This window comes from Crassostrea angulata, chromosome 1, assembly GCF_025612915.1.
Source record: "Crassostrea angulata isolate pt1a10 chromosome 1, ASM2561291v2, whole genome shotgun sequence".
Lineage (NCBI taxonomy): Eukaryota > Metazoa > Mollusca > Bivalvia > Ostreida > Ostreidae > Magallana > Magallana angulata.
Window position 1 is genome coordinate 50232648 of NC_069111.1, and position 22827 is coordinate 50255474.

The 22827-nt window shown below is 33.9% G+C and overlaps 1 protein-coding gene across 1 annotated transcript in view; it reads right to left on the minus strand.

Moving 5' to 3' along the window:
* Positions 1-1448: 1448 nt before the first annotated feature.
* The window catches only part of LOC128182632 (tRNA (guanine-N(7)-)-methyltransferase non-catalytic subunit wdr4-like), a 39071-nt gene continuing 17692 nt past the window's right edge, over positions 1449-22827 (minus strand). Inside the window, exons 4-10 of the mRNA XM_052851338.1 lie at positions 13658-13814; positions 11692-11804; positions 7030-7087; positions 3564-3700; positions 2982-3174; positions 1964-2045; positions 1449-1615 (exon numbers count right to left, since the gene is read on the minus strand). Of these exons, the coding sequence (XP_052707298.1) occupies positions 1470-1615; positions 1964-2045; positions 2982-3174; positions 3564-3700; positions 7030-7087; positions 11692-11804; positions 13658-13814 (886 nt within the window). The 3' untranslated portion in view covers positions 1449-1469. The remainder of the gene's footprint in view (positions 1616-1963; positions 2046-2981; positions 3175-3563; positions 3701-7029; positions 7088-11691; positions 11805-13657; positions 13815-22827) is intronic.

Sequence of the window (22827 nt, forward strand, 5' to 3'; positions counted from 1 at the left end):
TCAAGCCAATTACACAATCCAGAATTACGGGAGTCTCGGGTGTGAAATTTCCAAAACAGAAAAAGCCAATCAATGCTTTATCAACCTGACAAAACCAAGTGCATCGAGTTACTAAAAGGGCCAACTTGCTAATAATCCGTAAATATGGACGCATTCAAATTTAACAGTGGTTGAAAATGCGGTCGAAGAAATATAAAATTTCCATTGCAATTGTTTGAATTATCTGATAATGTGTTTGGTTATGTGATATCGGTTTTTAATTAACGTTTGTTTATTTTCGGGTGTTTTGTGTTTTAAGGCAAGTCAAAATCATTACTCATGTGAAGTGTTTTTGGGAAATGGTGGGAAAGCAAAATTGATGTGCTTCACAACGTAGCTGCGTTTGAAAACGAGAAATCCGACAATGGTAGTGAAGCTGGAGCTTTTCCCGTCATAACTCACCGCAGTCAAAGAAGTAATATCTGTATTGTTCTTACCAGGCATTGCTGGGCCAATTCTTCTCAATAAATCCCAGAACATCATGATAATGCATTATTATCAAGATTTTTATATTCATTTTGCATTACCAATTAACATGACAAAACCCCTGAATGGGGCCGGTATCCAGAGCCTTATGTAGTCATTGACAGGGTTAATAGTAATGTCCTTCAATAAAAAGGCCGGAAATAAAATTCATATGGACTATGTTTTTCTTTTCTTTATTTTTCATTGATAATTTCTACATTTTTTATTTGACTTTCCTTATTTTCATCCTGATTTCGTACTTTGATACAAAAACAGAATATTCTTTGATTTTCAGATATTTTTAATTGAAATTAAACATGAAGGTAATGATGTAGAAATGCAAAAATCTTTCATAAAGACAACTATACAACTATGAGGAAGTCTCTCTCTCTCTCTCTCTCTCTCTCTCTCTCTCTCTCTCTCATATCAAAAAGTCCCTCTTAAAATAGATGAATCAATTATCCACTTATCAACATTTCTCAAATCGTGATTAGATAATTTTAAATAACCCAATGCTACTTGATGCTACATATACACAATTTGAAGTTCAGCACAACCTCCAACCTAGAAGTTTGAGAATTTTCCTGTTTTTGTGTAAGTGTTGTCCCTTTTTCTGGGCTGGTCTTTTCAGATACATTTTTCAGTGGCAATTTATTTCTGAAATCCTTTTTCAAAATTTTTTTTTTTGATGGCAGCCTACTTTGGCCACAGTTCTTCTGACACTTTACTACTTGGCCTTTTTACACCTTTTTGGGGGGAAGCCGGTGTGTGTGTACATGTGTGTGTGTGGTTGACCCCATATTTTCCTGATGCTGTCCCGCATTGACCGCTTCCTGATGTTATCCTTCAGGTGTCTTATTATTTGTACATTCTAGGATTGTTATTGCATTTATTATTTCACTCTCTAAAAAAACCCAGGGTTGATTTTCCTGACGTTGTCTACAGGCCTATGGTTTGACAATTTGTTACGTGGTTTTGACTTTCTTGGCCTGTGGTTCCGCTGGCTGGGTCTGCTTGATGCGGTCCTGTTTCTTCTGGAGGTATATGGAGTAGTTGTCCGGAGTTTCCTTCTTCTTGTATTCTAATGATAAATCCGGAGCACTCTCGGAAACTGGTGAGAGATGATAAAATAATCAATTCACAATTTGTTTTACTCTATCCTTTAATTTCAGTCATGTTCTTACATTTATCTATCAATAACAAATCTGTTCTCCAGAAAGTCAAGTACTTTTACTTTCATTATTTTTATTAAGGAAAACATGGCATTGAATGTATACCAGTAGAGGTGATTTGCTAAATATTTTCTGAAACGAATTAATTAACTTTATTATAATAAAATCATCAAATGTATTTCCCATTTCTTAATCAATTCTACATTTCAGGCTATGTATTTGTTTCTTGATACATCTTGAGAGAAAAAATTATGTGATACATGTAAAAATGCTGTGGACAAACAAACCTGAGAAAAATGTCCAGTCTTTATTGAACACCTCTAGAACCTTGTTCTCGGAGCAGGGAAGTTCGGGGTCTATCCGTCCCACCTTGAACAAACAACAGAGCGGTGATTAATGGTCCCTGCTGCTCTCCCCGGCCCAGCCCGGAGTTTATTAAACTGCCGTCTGGTGTTGACAGAGATCAGCTCCTTAACACCTTAAGCCACTCTCAAACTAGTCGTTCTAAATGTCTTCTGTACGACAAACGGCTGGATCAGGGCAACAGCTTTTTGAATTTACACAACAATTAAGAAATTAAGACTTTAAAATGAGGCTTATTTGGTATATGTACACAATGATCTGGGGAATAGGAACTGTGTTTTGGAATTGAGACATGAACTATTAGAAGTGTAAAAGCTTATCACCTGTTCAGGGAATTTTCTCTCCAATGGTCAAGAAATAAAGCGACACACTCCTAATTAAAAACAAACCCTCACCCTCCCCTACCCAATAATAAACCTCTTCCCAAAAGCACCATCTTGTATCATGGAAAATAATGCAGGGGCAGAGAGGTCTAAAACAATTTTCCAGGGGGTCCAAGGGAGGATTTTTTTTTTAGTGGGGAGGGTGGTTTCTAAGGCATAATCCCTATCATCCCCACCCCCCTTTCTAGATCCAGGCATGCAGTGTATAATAGAACAAGGCTGCAGAAGAAACTGCCGCTGTGACCTTTGGTGTCCCCGGAAAAGGACAAGAAGAATCAACATTCTGTTTTTATCAATACCCACCCCCACTGCAGGCTTTCTCTCACTCTTTCATTAATTGTCAGCTGTAAACAGCAGCTTGTGTGATTTATATGAAATATAGATCTTAGAACCTCATTAAATTGATGCTTCAACATTTTCTTAAATTATATAATATTCACTGAAGAAAAAAATAATTTAGATATGCTATTTAGATATGCTATTTTCATTGTGCAGATGTTTGTTTAAAAATTATCATATCTCTCTCTCCAGTTCCTCTGTAATACACCTTTTTGTTTACCTTTATCACACCTGAGTCTGTTTTCTGACAGGTGTACACCTGTAGGGTGTCCCCCTCCTGTTTCTGTAGTAACCACAGCTGCCCGTTCCTGTCGAAGCACGCGTCCCATACAGGACTGGTCAGCTCAATGTCACGCAGTCGACAGAGACTCATGGAATCAGCGGCCAGCGTGTATAACTGTACCACAGGAGAGCTGAAATCATAACACCTTCGATTTTAAAAACTAAATTCAACTCTAAATCACAAATTAATTTTTTTAGCATTACTGGTAGTGAAAATCTAAGTCCTATTATGCAGACCGTGCACTATGAATTGTGGTACAGGTGTTTCTCTGAGTTCTCCCTTACAACAATGTTTCTGACAGCTCAAGATTACAAAGGTTATGTTGAAGCTGATGGGTTTTGTTTTTTTTGAAGGACATTGAGACATGGCATTCAGTGTTTATTAATTTACATAATTTGGAATTAACCTCTTATGGACCATCTTTTGTGATATAATGTCAATTCTTTTGTCCTACACTATTTTTTAAGCAAAAAGTTGGGACAATTCTGAACAATCTTCTTGCATGTATCAGACACTCACTTAAAGAAAATCACAGAGAGCAGTTTCAGATCCTTCTCCCATTCCAACTTCTTGATGGGTAGAGTTTCCTCTCCTTCAGAGCATGTTGTCTGTGAAACCACTTTACCATTGAGATCCCAAATCACAATAGTTCCATCCTGAAAGATCAGAAATATATCAGATTATATGCACAATTAAGATAAACTATTGATACCAATAAATTCATAGATATTTTTTTATGTTTTACAGACCATTTAAAAAGAAAGATAACTCACAGCCTGACATCATTTCCCCCTCTATAAAATTGTCAAATTTAGGAAAAAATTCGACCTCCAAATGATTGCTTAAACTCTGTGCATTTCAGTTATAAAGAAAACCATCTCTAATGTCAGAATAAGTGTGAGTCTGCATAGGGTTGAGGAACCTTCAGTCAGCTTGGTAAAAAAAGAGAGGCAGGGGGTGCCAGTGCCTAATTTTCAGTTAACTGTATAGGGAATGAAATGAATTACATTTTCCATCTACTTTCTGAAAAAAGAGACTTTTTTAGGATTTGTGAAAGAAGAGAATGTACGTACGGTTTTACATCATCTGAGACACACAGGCTACAGCCAAATGTAGAATTACACATTCATTTATTGTTAACTTCTTTGATTTATGGTTGATAAATTTTTTTAAAAACTGACAGAACTGTTTGCACAAAATATGATTTATTTAGCACCTTTATAGCCAGGTAACTTAAAGCTCCAATGCATGATACTTGATAGGTTAACCCAGCCCTGAATGAGAAAAAATTGTTCATGGCTTATCATCATTCTAGATCTGAAACACACTTCTCTCCAATTATCCGATTCAATTACAGAACAGCTAAAACCATCCGAAAAAAACCTATTGTTGTGTAATTAATAGACCCAATTAATATGAAAGCCGACCTAGTTGCATTATGTGACAAAACCTCCTAATACCGCTAATTTGTACGAGTCGTAGGAGTTATTCACTGGACTGACCACATTGCGGGCTCTATCACTAGGGCAATACATTAGCAGAATAATACCGCGGGATGTTGCCAGCATTTATCTGAGGGAAACTCTAGACAGCTGATGTAAGGCTGGGACTTTGAGACAATTAGTCCTGCCATACAATACTGTGTTTAAACAACTCAAGGAAAACACACTTATCTAAATCCATACTGCAGCAGATGCTTTACCGTGGACCATTATTTTATTCTTAACATTTATCCACCTTTCATAACGACAATTCATGTTAGTCAGTATGCCTTTCAAAAACAACCAAACATCTGATCCCCCCAAAAAGCTAGCTATTAAAATAATTAACATATCTGTGTATGCTATCAATATAATATTATGTTTAGATAAAAATTCGGAATTGAAATTCATATTATTTGTTATCTACACATAAAATCTTCTAACATGGAAAATTCTTGCAGTATTATAAAATTATACATTTAATTTCATATACAAATGTTTTACACCTTTTAGTCAGTAAAACTCATTAACAATGATATAGTTTGCATGTCATGTGTATCACAAATTGCTTTGATGACTTATCATTTATAACATAGCCAAACTGTGACTGGAAATTGCATTTCATAAGCTTCAAATAAATAATGGTGTAATATACAAGTGATCAATAATGAAATGTTTCTCAATCAAGAACTTGTTTTTCAATGAAAATAAAAGATTTTTTATAGTTTCATAATTGCCTGCGCCAAAACTTGCATGTGAAAAAAATTCAAACAATCTTAATTTGCCTTAAGAATATTTCCCTACACCTATTAATTTTTGCCAGTGGACATTTTGTCTAACACATGATAAAGTTTTCAAAGAAATAGACTAAATCAAGATGTCTGACTGCTGTATTATGACTATAAAACACTAGCTCAAATAATGGTTACTATGAACATATGCCAACCATATCTTTATTGCATGATGGAGAATAGACTTGCTTGAGAGGGAAGATTCTCAACCAGTATTAACTTTATGAACAAAAGTGTAATTATAAGACTTTCCAAAGCTGCTAATCACTGAAATACATAAATCTGTGATTTATTATATATAAGTAAACAAAAACGGCAACAATTTGGTCACTCTCTACCTTGGATCAGTCTGTGTCACTGATACATGTATTTGTAGTCGACACTAGTAAATATTGAGACATCATTACAATACATTGAAACAGGCTCTGTTAAGAAACATCTGGCTCAATCTTTCCGTAATGGGCCGATTCTCAACAATACTCCTATCATATAAGATTACAATCTTGCTCCATGCAACGCACACCAATATTTGTTTAAGATTACACATTATCTGATACAGTGGGTGGGTGACAAATTATACAAAATAATTAGCTTCCAATGGAGTATTATTAACTCCAGTGCACCGCATTGTGCAGCAAGCGCAACATGTTGCAAGACATTTGTAACATATTATGTATTGGGATGAGCAGTAAAAAATAAAACAATGTTACAAAAACACATAGATGATTGATTGATCCCCTCCATTAGTTGTATTTACTTTTGGTAATATATCCAAAGGTAGACATTTTCAACACTGAGGCCAGTTTCTCTGCCAAAAATAATGGAATCTGACCAGTTACTTTTTCATGGCAACTAAATGTGACTTTTATCATTTGTGTCCCAATCTTTATATGCTATTTATCAGGCTTCCCAGTCACTCTACAATTTATATAGTGACAGTTACTATTAAACAATATGTCAGTATTGTGATGAAGTGACTGAGGGTTAAAGAATAAAAAATTGTCAAATATAGTGCAAAAGTATTAGCATACCTGCATTTACCCAGAATCTCTCATGAAAAGAATCCCTACTTTTGCCATTTACTGATGCTTTATTCACAATAGATTGTGACCCTTTTTTGTCAAATTAAATTGTTATCTAATAAGTAAAACAACTTGATCTTCCTTTTCTTTATTATTTAAAAATTGATTAAAACTTGTAATGATAATTTAACAGTTTGCAAAAATAAGTACATACTCATGAGAATTCATAATATGCTTATTGCAAATAAGATCAACTTTAAAGCACTGACTGAACTTATAATTAAAATGTAAGAATTCACAGCCTTGAAAATTAAGTCTCTATTGTACTGCTAAGAAATGTACTGCTAAGAAAGCTGAAACAACAAGCCCAATTTAATGTTGTGAAATCAGAGCTGTTGAAAAGTGATAAATACTGCTTACCTAAAAACCTGAAAAACTTTTTAATACTTGTATATGAAAACAGTTTACACAAGTTATAAAATGCCAAAGTGAGTAGGAAGTCCAATACTTGTTTATGTACTTTAATTTCTAAAACTCAAAGGTGGTTTCTTGGTTCATTGAAGTCCAAAACAGCATGGTTTTACTGTACAGTAGAAAAAATTGACATTCTTATTTCCACTTTAACTCCTACTTTTCCCACTCCCATCCCTACCCACCTAAATCTCTGTAGGAGATTCAGTGTGCTACTTACCCCACTACCAGACAGGAGGATCTCTGGGTCTTCATTGTACACAACGCTTGACACATATCTGTAAGTGAAGGTAATTTAGGAGTGTTAAAAACTAAGAAACTTGTCATCAGTAAAACACAGGTTTTGATGAAATAAGTACTAACTCTGTGTGTTGTATTGCCAATGTGTATGGATGTAATAAGGACTCAAACTATGTGGAATAAACAGCATATGTGCTTATGGTGAAGGCAGCATGTGTGGATGTAATAAGTACTTACTCTGTGTGGTGTAGACAGTGTGTGTGGGTGTAATAAGTACTTACTCTGTGTGGTGTAGACAGTGTGTGTGGGTGTAATAAGTACTTACTCTGTGTGGTGTAGACAGTGTGTGTGGGTGTTATAAGTACTTACTCTGTGTGGTGTAGACAGAATGTATGGATGTAATAAGTACATACTCTGTGTGGTGTGGACAGAATGTATGGATGTAATAAGTACATACTCTGTGTGGTGTGGACAGTGGTTGTGGATGTATCAATTACTTACTCTGTGTGGAGTAGACAGAATGTGTGGATGTAATAAGTACTTACTCTGTGTGGTGTAGACAGAATGTATGGATGTAATAAGTACTTACTCTGTGTGGTGTGGACAGAATGTATGGATGTAATAAGTACATACTCTGTGTGGTGTGGACAGTGTGTGTGGATGTATTAATTACTTACTCTGTGTGGTGTAAACAGTATGTGTAGATGTAATAAGTACTTACTCTGTGTGGTGTAGACAGTGTGTGTGGATGTAATAAGTACTTTCTCTGTGTGGTGTAGACAGTATAAGTAGATGTAATAAGTACTTACTCTGTGTGGTTTAGACAGTACGTGTGTGGATGTAATAAGTACTTTCTCTGTGTGGTGTAGAGAGTGTGTGTAAATGTAGTAAGTACTTACTCTGTGTGGTGTAGACAGTGCATGTGGATGTAATAAGTACTTACTCTGTGTGGTGTGGACAGAATGTATGGATGTAATAAGTACATACTCTGTGTGGTGTGGACAGTGTGTGTGGATGTATTAATTACTTACTCTGTGTGGTGTAAACAGTATGTGTAGATGTAATAAGTACTTACTCTGTGTGGTGTAGACAGTGTGTGTGGATGTAATAAGTACTTTCTCTGTGTGGTGTAGACAGTATAAGTAGATGTAATAAGTACTTACTCTGTGTGGTTTAGACAGTACGTGTGTGGATGTAATAAGTACTTTCTCTGTGTGGTGTAGAGAGTGTGTGTAAATGTAGTAAGTACTTACTCTGTGTGGTGTAGACAGTGCATGTGGATGTAATAAGTACTTACTCTGTGTGGTGTAGACAGTGTGTGTAAATGTAGTAAGTACTTACTCTGTGTGGTGTAGACATTGTGTGTGAATGTAATAAGTACTTACTCTGTGTGGTGTAGACAGTGTGTGTAAATGTAGTAAGTACTTACTCTGTGTGGTGAAGACAGTGCATGTGGATGTAATAAGTACTTACTCTGTGTGGTGTAGACATTGTGTGTAAATGTAGTAAGTACTTACTCTGTGTGGTGTAGACAGTGTGTGTGGATGTAATAAGTACTTACTCTGTGTGGTGTAGACAGTGTGTGTAAATGTAGTAAGTACTTACTCTGTGTGGTGTAGACAGTGTGTGTAAATGTAGTAAGTACTTTCTCTGTGTGGTGTAGACAGTATGTGTGTGGGTGTAATAAGTACTTACTCTGTCTGGTGTAGACAGTGTGTGTGGATGTAATAAGTACTTACTCTGTGTGGTGTAGAAAGTGTGTGTGGGTGTAATAAGTACTTACTCTGTCTGGTGTAGACAGTGTGTGTAAATGTAGTAAGTACTTACTCTGTGTGGTGTAGACAGTGTGTGTGGATGTAATAAGTACTTACTCTGTGTGGTGTAGACAGTGTGTGTGGATGTAATAAGTACTTACTCTGTGTGGTGTAGACAGTGTGTGTGGATGTAATAAGTACTTACTCTGTGTGGTGTAGACAGTGTGTGTAAATGTAATAAGTACTTACTCTGTGTGGTGTAGACAGTGTGTGTGGATGTAATAAGTACTTACTCTGTGTGGTGTAGACAGTGTGTGTGGATGTAATAAGTACTTACTCTGTGTGGTGTAGACAGTGTGTGTAAATGTAGTAAGTACTTACTCTGTGTGGTGTAGACATTGTGTGTTGGTGTAATAAGTACTTACTCTATGTAATGTAGACAGTGCATGTTGATGTAATAAGTACTTACTCTGTGTGGTGTAGACAGTGTGTGTAAATGTAATAAGTACTTACTCTGTGTGGTGTAGACAGTGTGTGTGGATGTAATAAGTACTTACTCTGTGTGGTGTAGACAGTGTGTGTGGGTGTAATAAGTACTTACTCTGTGTGGTGTAGACATTGTGTGTGGGTGTAATAAGTACTTACTCTGTGTGGTGTAGATAGTGTGAGTGGATGTAATAAGTACTTACTCTGTGTGGTGTGACAGGTGTGTGGACGTATTAATAACTTACTCTGTGTGGTGTAGACAGAATGTGTGGATGTAATAAGTACTTACTCTGTGTGGTGTAGACAGTGTGTGTGGATGTAATAAGTACTTACTCTGTGTGGTGTAGACAGTGTGTGTAAATGTAGTAAGTACTTACTCTGTGTGGTGTAGACATTGTGTATAAATGTAGTAAGTACTTACTCTGTGTGGTGTAGACATTGTGTGTGGGTGTAATAAGTACTTACTCTGTGTGGTGTAGACAGTGTGTGTGGGTGTAATAAGTACTTACTCTGTGTGGTGTAGACAGTGTGTGTGGATGTAATAAGTACTTACTCTGTGTGGTGTAGACATTGTGTGTGGATGTAATAAGTACTTACTCTGTGTGGTGTAGACATTGTGTGTAAATGTAGTAAGTACTTACTCTGTGTGGTGTAGACAGTGTGTGTAAATGTAGTAAGTACTTACTCTGTGTGGTGTAGACAGTGTGTGTGGATGTAATAAGTACTTACTCTGTGTGGTGTAGACAGGGTGTGTGGATGTAATAAGTACTTACTCTGTGTGGTGTAGACAGTGTGTGTAAATGTAATAAGTACTTACTCTGTGTGGTGTAGACAGTGTGTGTGGATGTAATAAGTACTTACTCTGTGTGGTGTAGACAGTGTGTGTAAATGTAGTAAGTACTTACTCTGTGTGGTGTAGACATTGTGTGTTGGTGTAATAAGTACTTACTCTATGTAATGTAGACAGTGCATGTTGATGTAATAAGTACTTACTCTGTGTGGTGTAGACAGGTGTGTAAATGTAATAAGTACTTACTCTGTGTGGTGTAGACAGTGTGTGTGGATGTAATAAGTACTTACTCTGTGTGGTGTAGACAGTGTGTGTGGGTGTAATAAGTACTTACTCTGTGTGGTGTAGACATTGTGTGTGGGTGTAATAAGTACTTACTCTGTGTGGTGTAGATAGTGTGAGTGGATGTAATAAGTACTTACTCTGTGTGGTGTGACAGGTGTGTGGATGTAATAAGTACTTTCTCTGTGTGGTGTAGAGAGTGTGTGTAAATGTAGTAAGTACTTACTCTGTGTGGTGTAGACAGTGCATGTGGATGTAATAAGTACTTACTCTGTGTGGTGTAGACAGTGTGTGTAAATGTAGTAAGTACTTACTCTGTGTGGTGTAGACATTGTGTGTTGGTGTAATAAGTACTTACTCTGTGTAATGTAGACAGTGCATGTTGATGTAATAAGTACTTACTCTGTGTGGTGTAGACAGTGTGTGTGGATGTAATAAGTACTTACTCTGTGTGGTGTAGACAGTGTGTGTGGATGTAATAAGTACTTACTCTGTGTGGTGTAGACATTGTGTGTGGATGTAATAAGTACTTACTCTGTGTGGTGTAGACATTGTGTGTAAATGTAGTAAGTACTTACTCTGTGTGGTGTAGACAGTGTGTGTAAATGTAGTAAGTACTTACTCTGTGTGGTGTAGACAGTGTGTGTGGATGTAATAAGTACTTACTCTGTGTGGTGTAGAAAGTGTGTGTGGATGTAATAAGTACTTACTCTGTGTGGTGTAGACATTGTGTGTGGGTGTAATAAGTACTTACTCTGTGTGGTGTAGACAGTGTGTGTGGATGTAATAAGTACTTACTCTGTGTGGTGTAGACAGTGTGTGTGGATGTAATAAGTACTTACTCTGTGTGGTGTAGAGAGTGTGTGTGGGTGTAATAAGTACTTACTCTGTGTGGTGTAGACATTGTGTGTGGGTGTAATAAGTACTTACTCTATGTAATGTAGACAGTGCATGTTGATGTAATAAGTACTTACTCTGTGTGGTGTAGACAGTGTGTGCGGGTGTAATAAGTACTTACTCTGTGTGGTGTAGACATTGTGTGTGGGTGTAATAAGTACTTACTCTGTGTGGTGTAGACAGTGTGTGTGGGTGTAATAAGTACTTACTCTGTGTGGTGTAGACAGTATGTGTGTGGGTGTAATAAGTACTTACTCTGTGTGGTGTAGACAGTATGTGTGTGGGTGTAATAAGTACTTACTCTGTGTGGTGTAGACAGTGTGTGTGGATGTAATAAGTACTTACCCTGTGTGGTGTAGACAGTATGTGTGGGTGTAATAAGTACTTACTCTGTGTGGTGTAGACATTGTGTGTGGATGTAATAAGTACTTACTCTGTGTGGTGTAGACAGTATGTGTGGATGTTGTATGAATTTGGGTATTCACTGATCCTTATTTTGTTGTCCCTATCTGTTGTCACTACATATTTGTCTCCCTTTGTTGTCAGCTGAAAGCAAAAGATTATTGTGGAATTTTATTCATAGCACATATATAAGTAAGCATATAATTTCCTGTCAACAATTTTTGAAAAAAATTATATTTTTCATACAAGTACATTTTTATACTCACTCAAAAACAATAAACAGATAAAACAATTGCGTAAAATTAATTGAAATGTTCTGCCATGTTCTCCAGCTGGTGAAGCAAATGGTGAGAGGAAAGGACAAAAAAAGCTTGGCTAGTGAAGATGATGTTTTACAGACATATATGTATATTTATATTCAATGTATATATCTCCTTATGTATTGAATTGAAAATATGTGATAGTCAATTTCATATAAATACACTTACAGGTAGCTAATTCACGTGCCATGAGCACAAATATCAACGTCATCACGCATTTTGAGCATATTTATCATTGTAAGATTAAATGAAACGTTCAAACTTACAATTTGATATTTACTAATAGAAAATGAAAAAGATATGTTTTTATCAACACACTGTCCATGATCAAGGTGTCAAACCTAATACTACCTAAATAAAACGTCATTTATTTCTGCGTCATGAATTCCGATAACAACTCACTGCCACACATGTAAGAACTCGTGAAAGATTTATTAATATCAGTGACACCAGCTCATGTAAAATTTGACACCAGCTCATGCAAAATTACCACTAATACAAGTTCTATATTCATGAATAAAACACTTACAGAAATAGAAATTATCTACAAAACACACCTATTTTCATATTTAAAAAATTGGCAGTACAGACTATTTCAATATTATGGATTAAATATATAAATGTAATACATTTACTAAGAGTCCATTGGGCTACAACGCTTATCTGAACATCACACTGAATGTTTCGAAATAAGATGTTTTTTAATGTACAATTAATAACAAAGGATTATTGAGGAGATTTTTAATATACATGTAACAGTTCACTTGTTTATATTTTTGATGATCCATTTACTGCAGAATCATCAAAATTTGTAGTAGTTCATTTTTGTATATTTTGTAGGTACTCTAAACCAACAAATTATCGATGAATTTACATCCCCATGAATTCTAAATATAAAATTACAATCAACAAATATTTAGCCCCAATTTTGGTCAAAATTTATATTTCCATTTTTAATGCTTACAACGCTTCAGTAATCAAGGCTTTTCTTATAGTCAACCAAAATTTGAGTTTCATTCGTCGTGTTATAAGCGAGATACAAAGCTGACAATACTCTGTCATGTACACAAACAAAGCTTTTGTTTACATTTTGAATATTGGAAGTAAAAATGCCAGTTTTAGATCTTAAATGAATGTGACAAATGTTAGAAACTGTGTATTTATGCTTAAAACAAATTAAAAGAGAGAAATCAGCTTGAAAAAGAAATTTTACTGCATTATGTAACCAATGTAAACAAAACAGGTCATGCGCCTTGTTTACATGAGAAAGAATTGTGAGCTCTATAGCTTGCTTACCATATAACTCTTCGACCGATACTCAAATTTTCATAGATCATTAGAAATGCATTTCTAAAGCATTGTAAACAATAAATTCATATTAAAAATAAAATTTAACCAAAATCGTGACCATGCCACTTTAAATAATTTCACACTATTTACACTCAACATTATCCTACTGATCAGTATTCCACTCTTTAGACCCAAATATGAATGTGTACAAGAACTATTTCATATTGAATACTGTATACAGGGAAATATTTGCCCCGTTTTATTTTCGCCCTTTTTGCCATCATTGTCTTTTGGGTGGATTTAAATTTCTTGCAACTTTAAATTATCCCTCTTTAAACACCACTTTTTCTGGGCAAATTTTTTACAAAGACATAGTTCAATACTTACAATATCCAGCAACATGGAAAGGTGCCCCAGTAAAAGTAGTCCCTCTTTCTGGGGGTCAGTCACAGAGAATCTGAAAACATCCCCCCACTTGTCTGCCACTAAGACATCCTGTTCATCTTTGGTAAACGTCAAAACCGTGCACCTCCTGGAAATAGCCCTGTCCAAGTAAAAAGTACTGATTTATACTGACTCTATCTAGTTTATTATAGATGTATAAGAAATAAAATGATAATTTGAGAGAAGTTATGAGTTAACTTCCATTACAATGAGTAATTTAGATGTCAACTTCTAGTTCATGTACATTTAGTTTGTCTGGATACCGTAAAACCAACATATTCATATACAAGATGTTTCGGGGTTCACATGCAAGAACCTTTAAGTTAAATCATCATGCATCATTCTTTCCATGATATATGTAATTGAATATCTTTCATGTTTATTCAAGGTTATCTTTTTTTTTTTTTTATTTGCAGTTTTTCATTTTATAATACACTGTACATATAACACATTCATACACACATACATACAAGTCATGATCTCATAATTTTTGAAAACTATTCAAGTTGATACAATTTTGCATAAACTGAAATGAATAAAGCTCTTGAAGTTAAATATTAAGAAAAAGATTTTTCCATTCAAACCATCTATCATTATGTTTATCATAAGAAGAGTTTCTTATAGCAACACATTTTTCTATTTCATATCTAAAGTTTAAGTGACATAGTAGACCTGCAAATATTGGAACTTTTTTGTTGTACAGACATTGAAAAATATATTGTTTAGTATACAGGATCAAAAAGTTGATGACTAAGTTAGTATTAGAAGGAGGAGTCTCTCCAAATAATATGTTATACTCATTAAAGCCAACTCTTTTTGAAACAGCATGATATATATGCATACTTAAACTACTCCATAAATCTAAAGCAAAGGAACAGGATGTGAATACATGTTCAATAGTTTCAACTTCATTATTACAAAAAGAACATATATCATTATCAACTATTTTTATCTTTTTTAGATACGATTTTACAGGAAGAATTCTATGTAGAGTTCTATATTGTAGCCACTGTACAGTAGTATCTGTTGTAACTTTGAAACATACTTTGAAAATATCCTGTAAAATTAGTTCGGAGTAGCCTCTCATGACAATTTTTGAATTCCATCGAATGATTGAGTTTGGAATAATACATTGGACATTTGTATTGATTAAATTATAAATAGGTTTAGTGCATTTCTTGTACAAAAGTAATTCAACACAGTAAAAGGGTAGAAAAGGACCAACAAAATTGACATAGTTCTCCTTTGAAAAATTTGAGTCTTTAACAAACTTTCGAACAGCACTAATTATGCTGTTATATTGCATAAAACATACTTTGTTCAAATGAAATCTTTTTTCAATTTCAGATTTTGATAAAAATGACCCATCATCATGTAAAAAGTCTTTAACAATTTTTACACCTTTTTTGTACCATTCTTTATAAAACATAGACTTCTTCTCTACTTTGATGTTTGAGTTATGCCATATTGGAGAAAATATTATATTATTGTTAGAATCACAAATTTGGTTAGAGTGTACGTTCATAACATTAAGCCAAGCATCAAAGACATCTCTCCAAAATATATTATTGCATTGTTCTATAAGTTTTTTTAATAAAATTATCACCAAACTCTAAAAAACCAACCCCTATGTCACCAAAGATAGCTTTAAAAATGCTCATCCATGATTGTCCCCCTTGCACCACTCTTTTGATCCAAGAACATTTAAGCGAAATTATAAAATTTTTAAAATTTAACATTTTCAAACCTCCAATGCAAAAGTTTTGGGTCACAATTGAACGTTTGACTTTGTCACACTTGGATTTCCAAACAAATCTAAAAAACTCATTATTCAAAAATGTAATTGTATCTTTCTTAGGATTCGGTAGGGAAATGAGTAAATGGTTTAATTTAGGTACAATAAGACTCTTAAGTACTGTAATTCTTCCAATGGGAGTTAGAATTCTTCTTTCCCATTGTTGAATCAAAGCAATAATTTTGGGAATTTGAATGTCATAATTTAAATCTGGAATTTTTTCTAAGTCCACTGAAAAATGAATACCTAATAGTACAAATTCAGTGGCCCCCCAATCTAGTTTCCATCTAGAATGATGGAAAACTTCAGAAGAGAATTTTTTTGATCCAAACCATACAATTTTAGTTTTTGAGCTATTGCAGACCAGAAATTTTTGAGAATAATTCTAAAGTTTCAAGAGCATTAAACAAGGATGAAGCTGAACCATCAAGGATAAGTGACGTATCATCAGCATATTGGGAAATTTTGTGTTCCCTATCATAGACAAAAATACCTCTTATATCCTTATTTTGTTTTATAAGTATAGCTAAGATTTCTGCACAGAGAATAAAAAGATATGGGGCTACGGGATCACCCTGACGACAACCTCTCTGTATTTCAAACTGCTGCGATAGAAAGCCGCTTTGAAGGATTGAAGCTTTAAAATTTGTATTTAAAATTTTTACCCATTTTATAATATTGTTTCCAAATCCAAAAAAGTGCAGCACCTTATAAAGAAAAGACCATGATACCGAGTCAAAAGCCTTTTCAAAATCAATAAGCATAAGTAAACCAGGCAAATTATTAATTTCTGTGTAAGACATTAGATCATATATAAATCTAGTGTTTTCTCCAATATATCTGCCCTGTATGAAACCTGTTTGTGTATTTGAAATAAGTAGGTCTAAGGTGGATTTTATTCTATAACTGATGCATCCAGATATTAGCTTGTATAAAACATTAAGTAAAGTAATAGGTCTCCAGTTTTTTAAAAATTGCCTGGGTTTATCCCCTTTTGGCAGACATGATATGATTCCTAGTCTCTGGGACACTGGCAACTGACCATGCACAAAGATATGATTAATAGCGCTTGTAATGTATATTTTTAGATCATTCCAGAAAAATTTATAAAATTCAGCTGAAAAACCATCACTCCCTGGAGACTTGTTATTTTTCATACCCTTTAAAACATTTAAAATTTCTCTCTCACTAATATCTCTATCTAGAAAGTCAGCTGTTATATTGTCTAATTTTGGTATGTCTAAAGGCTGGACAACAGACTGTATATCTATATCTACAAGCTCTGAGTCTGAATTTTTAAACAACTTCTCATAGAAGGACTTAACCTCTTCCATAATTTCTGATTGTTTATATAAAATCTTTTCTTCTGAAACAAACACTTTTTTAATAATTTTATTGAGAAAATTCCGGGATTCTAAATGACAAAAATATTTTGTAGGTTTTTCACCCTCGTCAAATCCACTTCGCCCGAGAACGTATGAAATGTCCTCGCAATTTTTCTTTTCTTAAAGTTTCTAGAGTTGCTTGTTTTTCTTCTAACAATGAAAAGTCAAAATCAGTGCTATTTTCTAATTCATTAATATCAGAAATTAATTGTTTTTCAATTTTATCATTTTCTCTCTTTCTGTATGATGAATAGGAAATAGTTATTCCTCTGATTTCCATGAGAAGGATGTCTAAAAAGGCAGACTCATCAATAGAGTTATTATATTGATCTTTAACAGACACAATAAGTTTTTTAACTTTTTCAACATATATTTTATCATGAAGTAAATTATTATTAAATTTCCATAAGCCTTTTCCTCGCACAAAAGAATTAAATTTAAGTTCATAAACAACAACAGAGTGATCTGATCTATAGCCTGATTTGATTGAAACAGTTTCGGTAATATTTGAAAGATTTTCTGAAATAAGGATGTAATCAAGACGCCCTTGTTTAAATGGGGTTTTTCTTCTCCATGTAAAGATTTTTTTGTCGGGATTAAGAATTCTATAATAGTCAATCAAACCCAAGTCACTCATAATCTCTAGTAGCTTTTCTCTGGCTTTGGGATTATTTACATGAGAGTAATTATGAGTGTCAAGAGTTTGATTGAGGGCTATGTTAAAATCACCACATAAAATAAAAAAATCATTATCAAGTTCCAAAAAACATTCTCGTACTTTATCATAAAAATCTGGACAATCTGAGTTAGGCCCATAGATATTGACTAAAGTGATTCTATTATTATCGATACTCAAATCCAATGCTAACAAGTTGCCTTCATCATCTTTTTTTTCTTTATGTAATTGAAGTTCAAAATTGTTATTGAAAAGAACACCAACCCCCCTTGAACTAGAGCAGAAAGAATTAAAAACACATTTATATCCCCATTGAGTTTCAACACAAGTTTCTAGTTCTGGAGTGAAATGTGTGTCCTGAAGACATATAATTGAGTAGCCCTTAGATTTATAAAAGTTCAAAACATCCAGTCTCTTAGATGGAGTGCCAAGTCCTTGACAATTTACAGTTGCGATCTTAATTGTATCAACCATGGTCAAAAATCAAATTCAAGGTTATCTAAATAAACAAAACTTTTAAACTGTAATTGGAGCATTTATCTATCTTTCTGATATAGTCTCATAATTTAAAAACAATCGTATGAAATTTTGAGCCTGAGATCATAGAATAAGTAAAAAATTAAAAGATGACTTAATTAGCTACTATGCCATGCAAACAACAATTTCTCTTTTTGTTTTTGATTCATTTGGTTCTATACATAATGCAGGTGTTTAGGAAATCATAGTTAAATTGAAATTTTTCATCAATTTGATGACTGCCTGTCACCGAAATTATTTAAATGGATTCAGGTGCATTAATAAATTATCATTAAAACAATTTGAATGTTCTTATTCTTGTTTCAAATACTGTAGAAGCAGAAATATTTGTTGAGGATTTAATTTTGTTATTTTTGTTGGCAGTATACATCAACAAAATTAAATCCAAGACAAATTTTGAACCCAAGCATTAATAAATACTGAGCTGATTTGCGATACATTTTAGGGATTACAATATGACGAAATCAAATGCCGATGAAATTGTATTAGTTTAAAAACGACTTTTCACTCAACTAAAATATGTGCTTTTACAGTAATCACACATACTCCAATAAACTCTATGATGTTCAACATCAAAATAGGGTACTACATGTACTTGTACCTATCTATACATATTTTCCAATACATGCATCATTATAATGTAAACAAAGATTGTGTGACAGAATATTGGTTTTAAAATTGCAACTACTAACCAAATCTGCTTATTGGTTTTTCTATTGTAAACACAAACTACAATGATTTTTAATGGCAGCAATTTGTTGACATTTGTTTTATGCATAATTAAAGAGACTTAAGATTCATGCAAGGAAAGGTATTGGCTACAACACTAGTTTAATTAATATTGTTGTCATCAACATGTTGTTGTTTTTTAAGCCTCTAGGATAGTGAATGACGTATACACAGATCTTTTTATACCATGGTTTTTCCAGTTTGCTATGGATTACATGCAGTTTGCTTAATTAAGTTTTGAATGTTTAAATATCAAAATAATAAGATGCATTTTGTCTTAATTTACGTATTATGTTAATTTCCCCATGATTATAGTATAACAGCAAAGGTTGTAGAGGTACTCTATGGCCCTTCATGTATTTTTTTTATCAACATAATACTTGCATCATATGTTGCGTAAAAATATACTAGTATATGCTGTACGTTGCAATGCTGGGAGGTGACAGGTAAAGAAAATCAATGATTATCTGTAGAGACATGTCTAAATTATAATCAGTGGATAAAGATCTATTTGTGGATAACATAGTCACAATGATTGCATTATAAAGAGGACACCTGTGTCTTTCAATGTGGACAGTGAAGCATCCAGAATTTTTTGTAAATTTTGAAAAATAGAATTTTTAACTATTGATAAAGTTTACATCAAAGCGTACATGATTACAGGATAAATAAATAATTTTAAATAATGTGAACATATCTATTTCTTTCGAGGGGGAAAAAATTCTCTATTCACATCTTCAAAGCTCGGTTAATGAGTGCAAGTATGGCAATTTAGTCTTTGCGTTTTCATTTCCACATCTTCTAATGTATCCTGGGGACGGAAACCCAATCCAGTCAAGCGTGTCTGTTTGCTTTTCACAAAACAAAATAGAGAGAAGGACCTTAATTCGTCATTTGTTAGACAACTTAATCAAAATGCCACAAATTGAAGCAATCAAACAACTATTATAATGTTTTGCAGACTCACTGAAAATGGCACCAGTATCAAATGCAAGGCCGCTTTTGAAACGTGCACAGTAACAAGAGAAAAAACACTTGACATTAATTGAACATTTGAAAAATTTTCATAGCTGAAATAATCTTACTTCTAACGTGCATGAGAGCTGGAACGGAAATTAAAGAGATGGCTACAATTTACGTGAGAATAATTTGGCAGGTATGTCTACGTAATGTACACTTTCAATGGAAAAGCATAATTAACAGAATTTTAAAAAGTGTGTACCAAACTCCATGGAAATCTCACAGCATTAAAATAGGGGTAATTTAGCAGGGCCATTAAGCAGTCTTTGCCTCATAAGCAGCAAATGAACTAGAACCGACCATTTTCGTTAATTTTTTCGGTTTACTGTATTAAGTTAGGCTACAAAGTCCCAGAACCTCTCTTTCATCTTGGAAATGATTACTGTAACTTCTTACATGGCTAAAAAGGGGAGAAATTTTCATTGTGACAAATTTATGACATAAAATCATCCTATTCCCTTCCTGTAAAATGTCCCCAACTTTGTAGAATAAAAGGCGAGACCAAATTAGTCGTCAATTCCTGGGTGGTTGGAGTAAATTGGTAAATAATCAGGCTGTAAATGGAGGCCTTAAATCTTCCTGTCATAGACTTCTCTTTGCTCTGACAGCTCAAATTAGCACAGAAATATGTAATTAACACTAATGAGATAGTTTGGGAGGTTACTTTTCAACTTGAAATACCTGGAGCTGGAATATGCTTGAAATCATAAATAACGACATCATAAATGTTACATCTTTAACTAAAATATTTCTGATTAACGACCTAAATGTGCAGCAGCCATCTGCATTTAGAGAGTAAAAAAACCCACCAACTTATTGGATTTAGAATGCTTAACCCTTCACATGATGGCCATTGTTACCAGTATAGTAAAACCGATGCTAGGAGATGTATAAATTTCATTGTTATTCACAATTTATACACTCTTGCTTCAAACTGTCTCTCTCATTTTATAAAAGAAGGACGAAAACAAAATGTCAGCATTGTGTTAATAACAATATACATCTTTTATTGCCTTGCCCAATGAGTAAGAATTGTCATTAAAATGTCATTTGGAATTCTGGTTCTTCTTCGCCAAGGACTAAATAAAAATTGCCTCCCACAACTCTGTTTGGTGATCCCCAGTAATCCTCAACATTACGTGTTAGCCAGAAGTTGTCCTTCTTGTACTTAACAGAAATGTATTGATCACCACAGTACTGCTTCAAATAGGACGTAAAGCTAATACAGCCAAAATCAGTTCTTTTTCTCTCATGATATAATCATCTATATCTATTACCTGTTGTACATACAAGTTAAGGTGGTATGAAACACCTTGAGATATTCTTATAAAATGCAGATCAATTCAAAGTTTAATTTCTCAAACTGTACAATGATGACCGAAAAAAAAAAAAAAATAAATACACTGATAAAATGTTCAAAAAGGTAAAATTTCTCAGCAGGTTTCAAGCAGAAAACTTGCAGATCAGTAGCTGCTGTTGTTTGCTTCCCTCACCGTTGGAGATGAAGATTGTGAAAGAAAATATTTTAATAAGATTATATATGAAGCTGAATTTTATTGGGTCATTTCAAAATAAAGTATGTGTATGTTATAATATGAAGGTGTCCTGTTTAATTAAGCTCTTTAATTTTTCTACAGAAATTTAATGAAAAATGCATTCAAGCAATTAATTAATACAACTCCATTAGGAAAATAAAAATTCATATTTTTTCTCTTAAACACTACAAATTAACCTATTTTGAATATTTTTTAAACTCCTTTTCACATGCCCTGCCCCACCCCTTTCTCCAAACGCGTCCACTCACAATTTGATATCACTATTAGCGGGGACCACTTGGCTTTCTGTAACAGGAAATATACCAAGCAGCTACTTCATCAAACATTTCCATAAAAGTCTTGCAGCAGCTACCATCTGCCCTTTTCTTCCAGTAATCAGATACTTACATTGTCCGGGGACATGAGGTTACATAATAACAAATGACCCATTATATTCCTACACTATTGTATAACTTTCTCATTACCCACGTATTTACTCTCTCCTTTTATAGGTCCCCCCATTTACTGCTGATTGTATTGAGGCTTCCATTAGCTTACACAAACACACCTCTGGGGAGGCTGATTTCATTACACCTGTGAAACCATCAACAAATGCTTGCAGTCATTCAAATGAGCAATCCCTGTACGTTTGTACAGGACCCTTCGATGACAAAGTAAGATTGCGGACATCACTGATCTTCGCTGGTTAACAGTTTGATGTGCACCCACATCTCGATCCTTATTGGTTTTAACAGAGGCTTAATCCTAAGAGTTTGGAGGCAGTTCCTTGATTCACAATAAAATCTCCAAGAAACAAGAAAAATCTCTGCTTTGATCTATACACACAAAAACCTGATTTAATTGAAAAAGAAAATCTGTCAAGGGATATTTTTTTATCAAGGCTGGAGAAGAAATCCATGTTTTATAGAATAACATTGATGTTTGCAAACTAGCGAGAATGTCATCAAAATCATTTATTTCCTGCAATCAGAATTACTGGCATATTTATTAAATTTCCATATTAAGAAATGTGACAAAAATTAATAAAATCTGATAATAGAGGCAGCAAGAGTCAAACGACTGGACTTACAATTTTGTGCACTTAAATATATAAGATTTTTTAAAAATATGTGTATTCTAAAATCTCTTAACAGAGGAAATAAAGTATGATTGATTGATTGACCAGAGTGCATTTAAGACTCCCCAGGGTCTGTGATGCTTCTGGTTTTAATAATGTTCCCAAGGGGACCAAAATATTACTCCTCAACAATTTGAAGGAAAAAAAAAAACATGACACACAATCATAAAAGGTAAGAAACTCTTTTTAATTACCCAGGTATCTGTATTTACCTCATATTTATTTTCATATACATTTGTATGTTGTTTTACAAACAATACCAAGCAATAGGAGAATATTATTAATAAAAGAATTATTA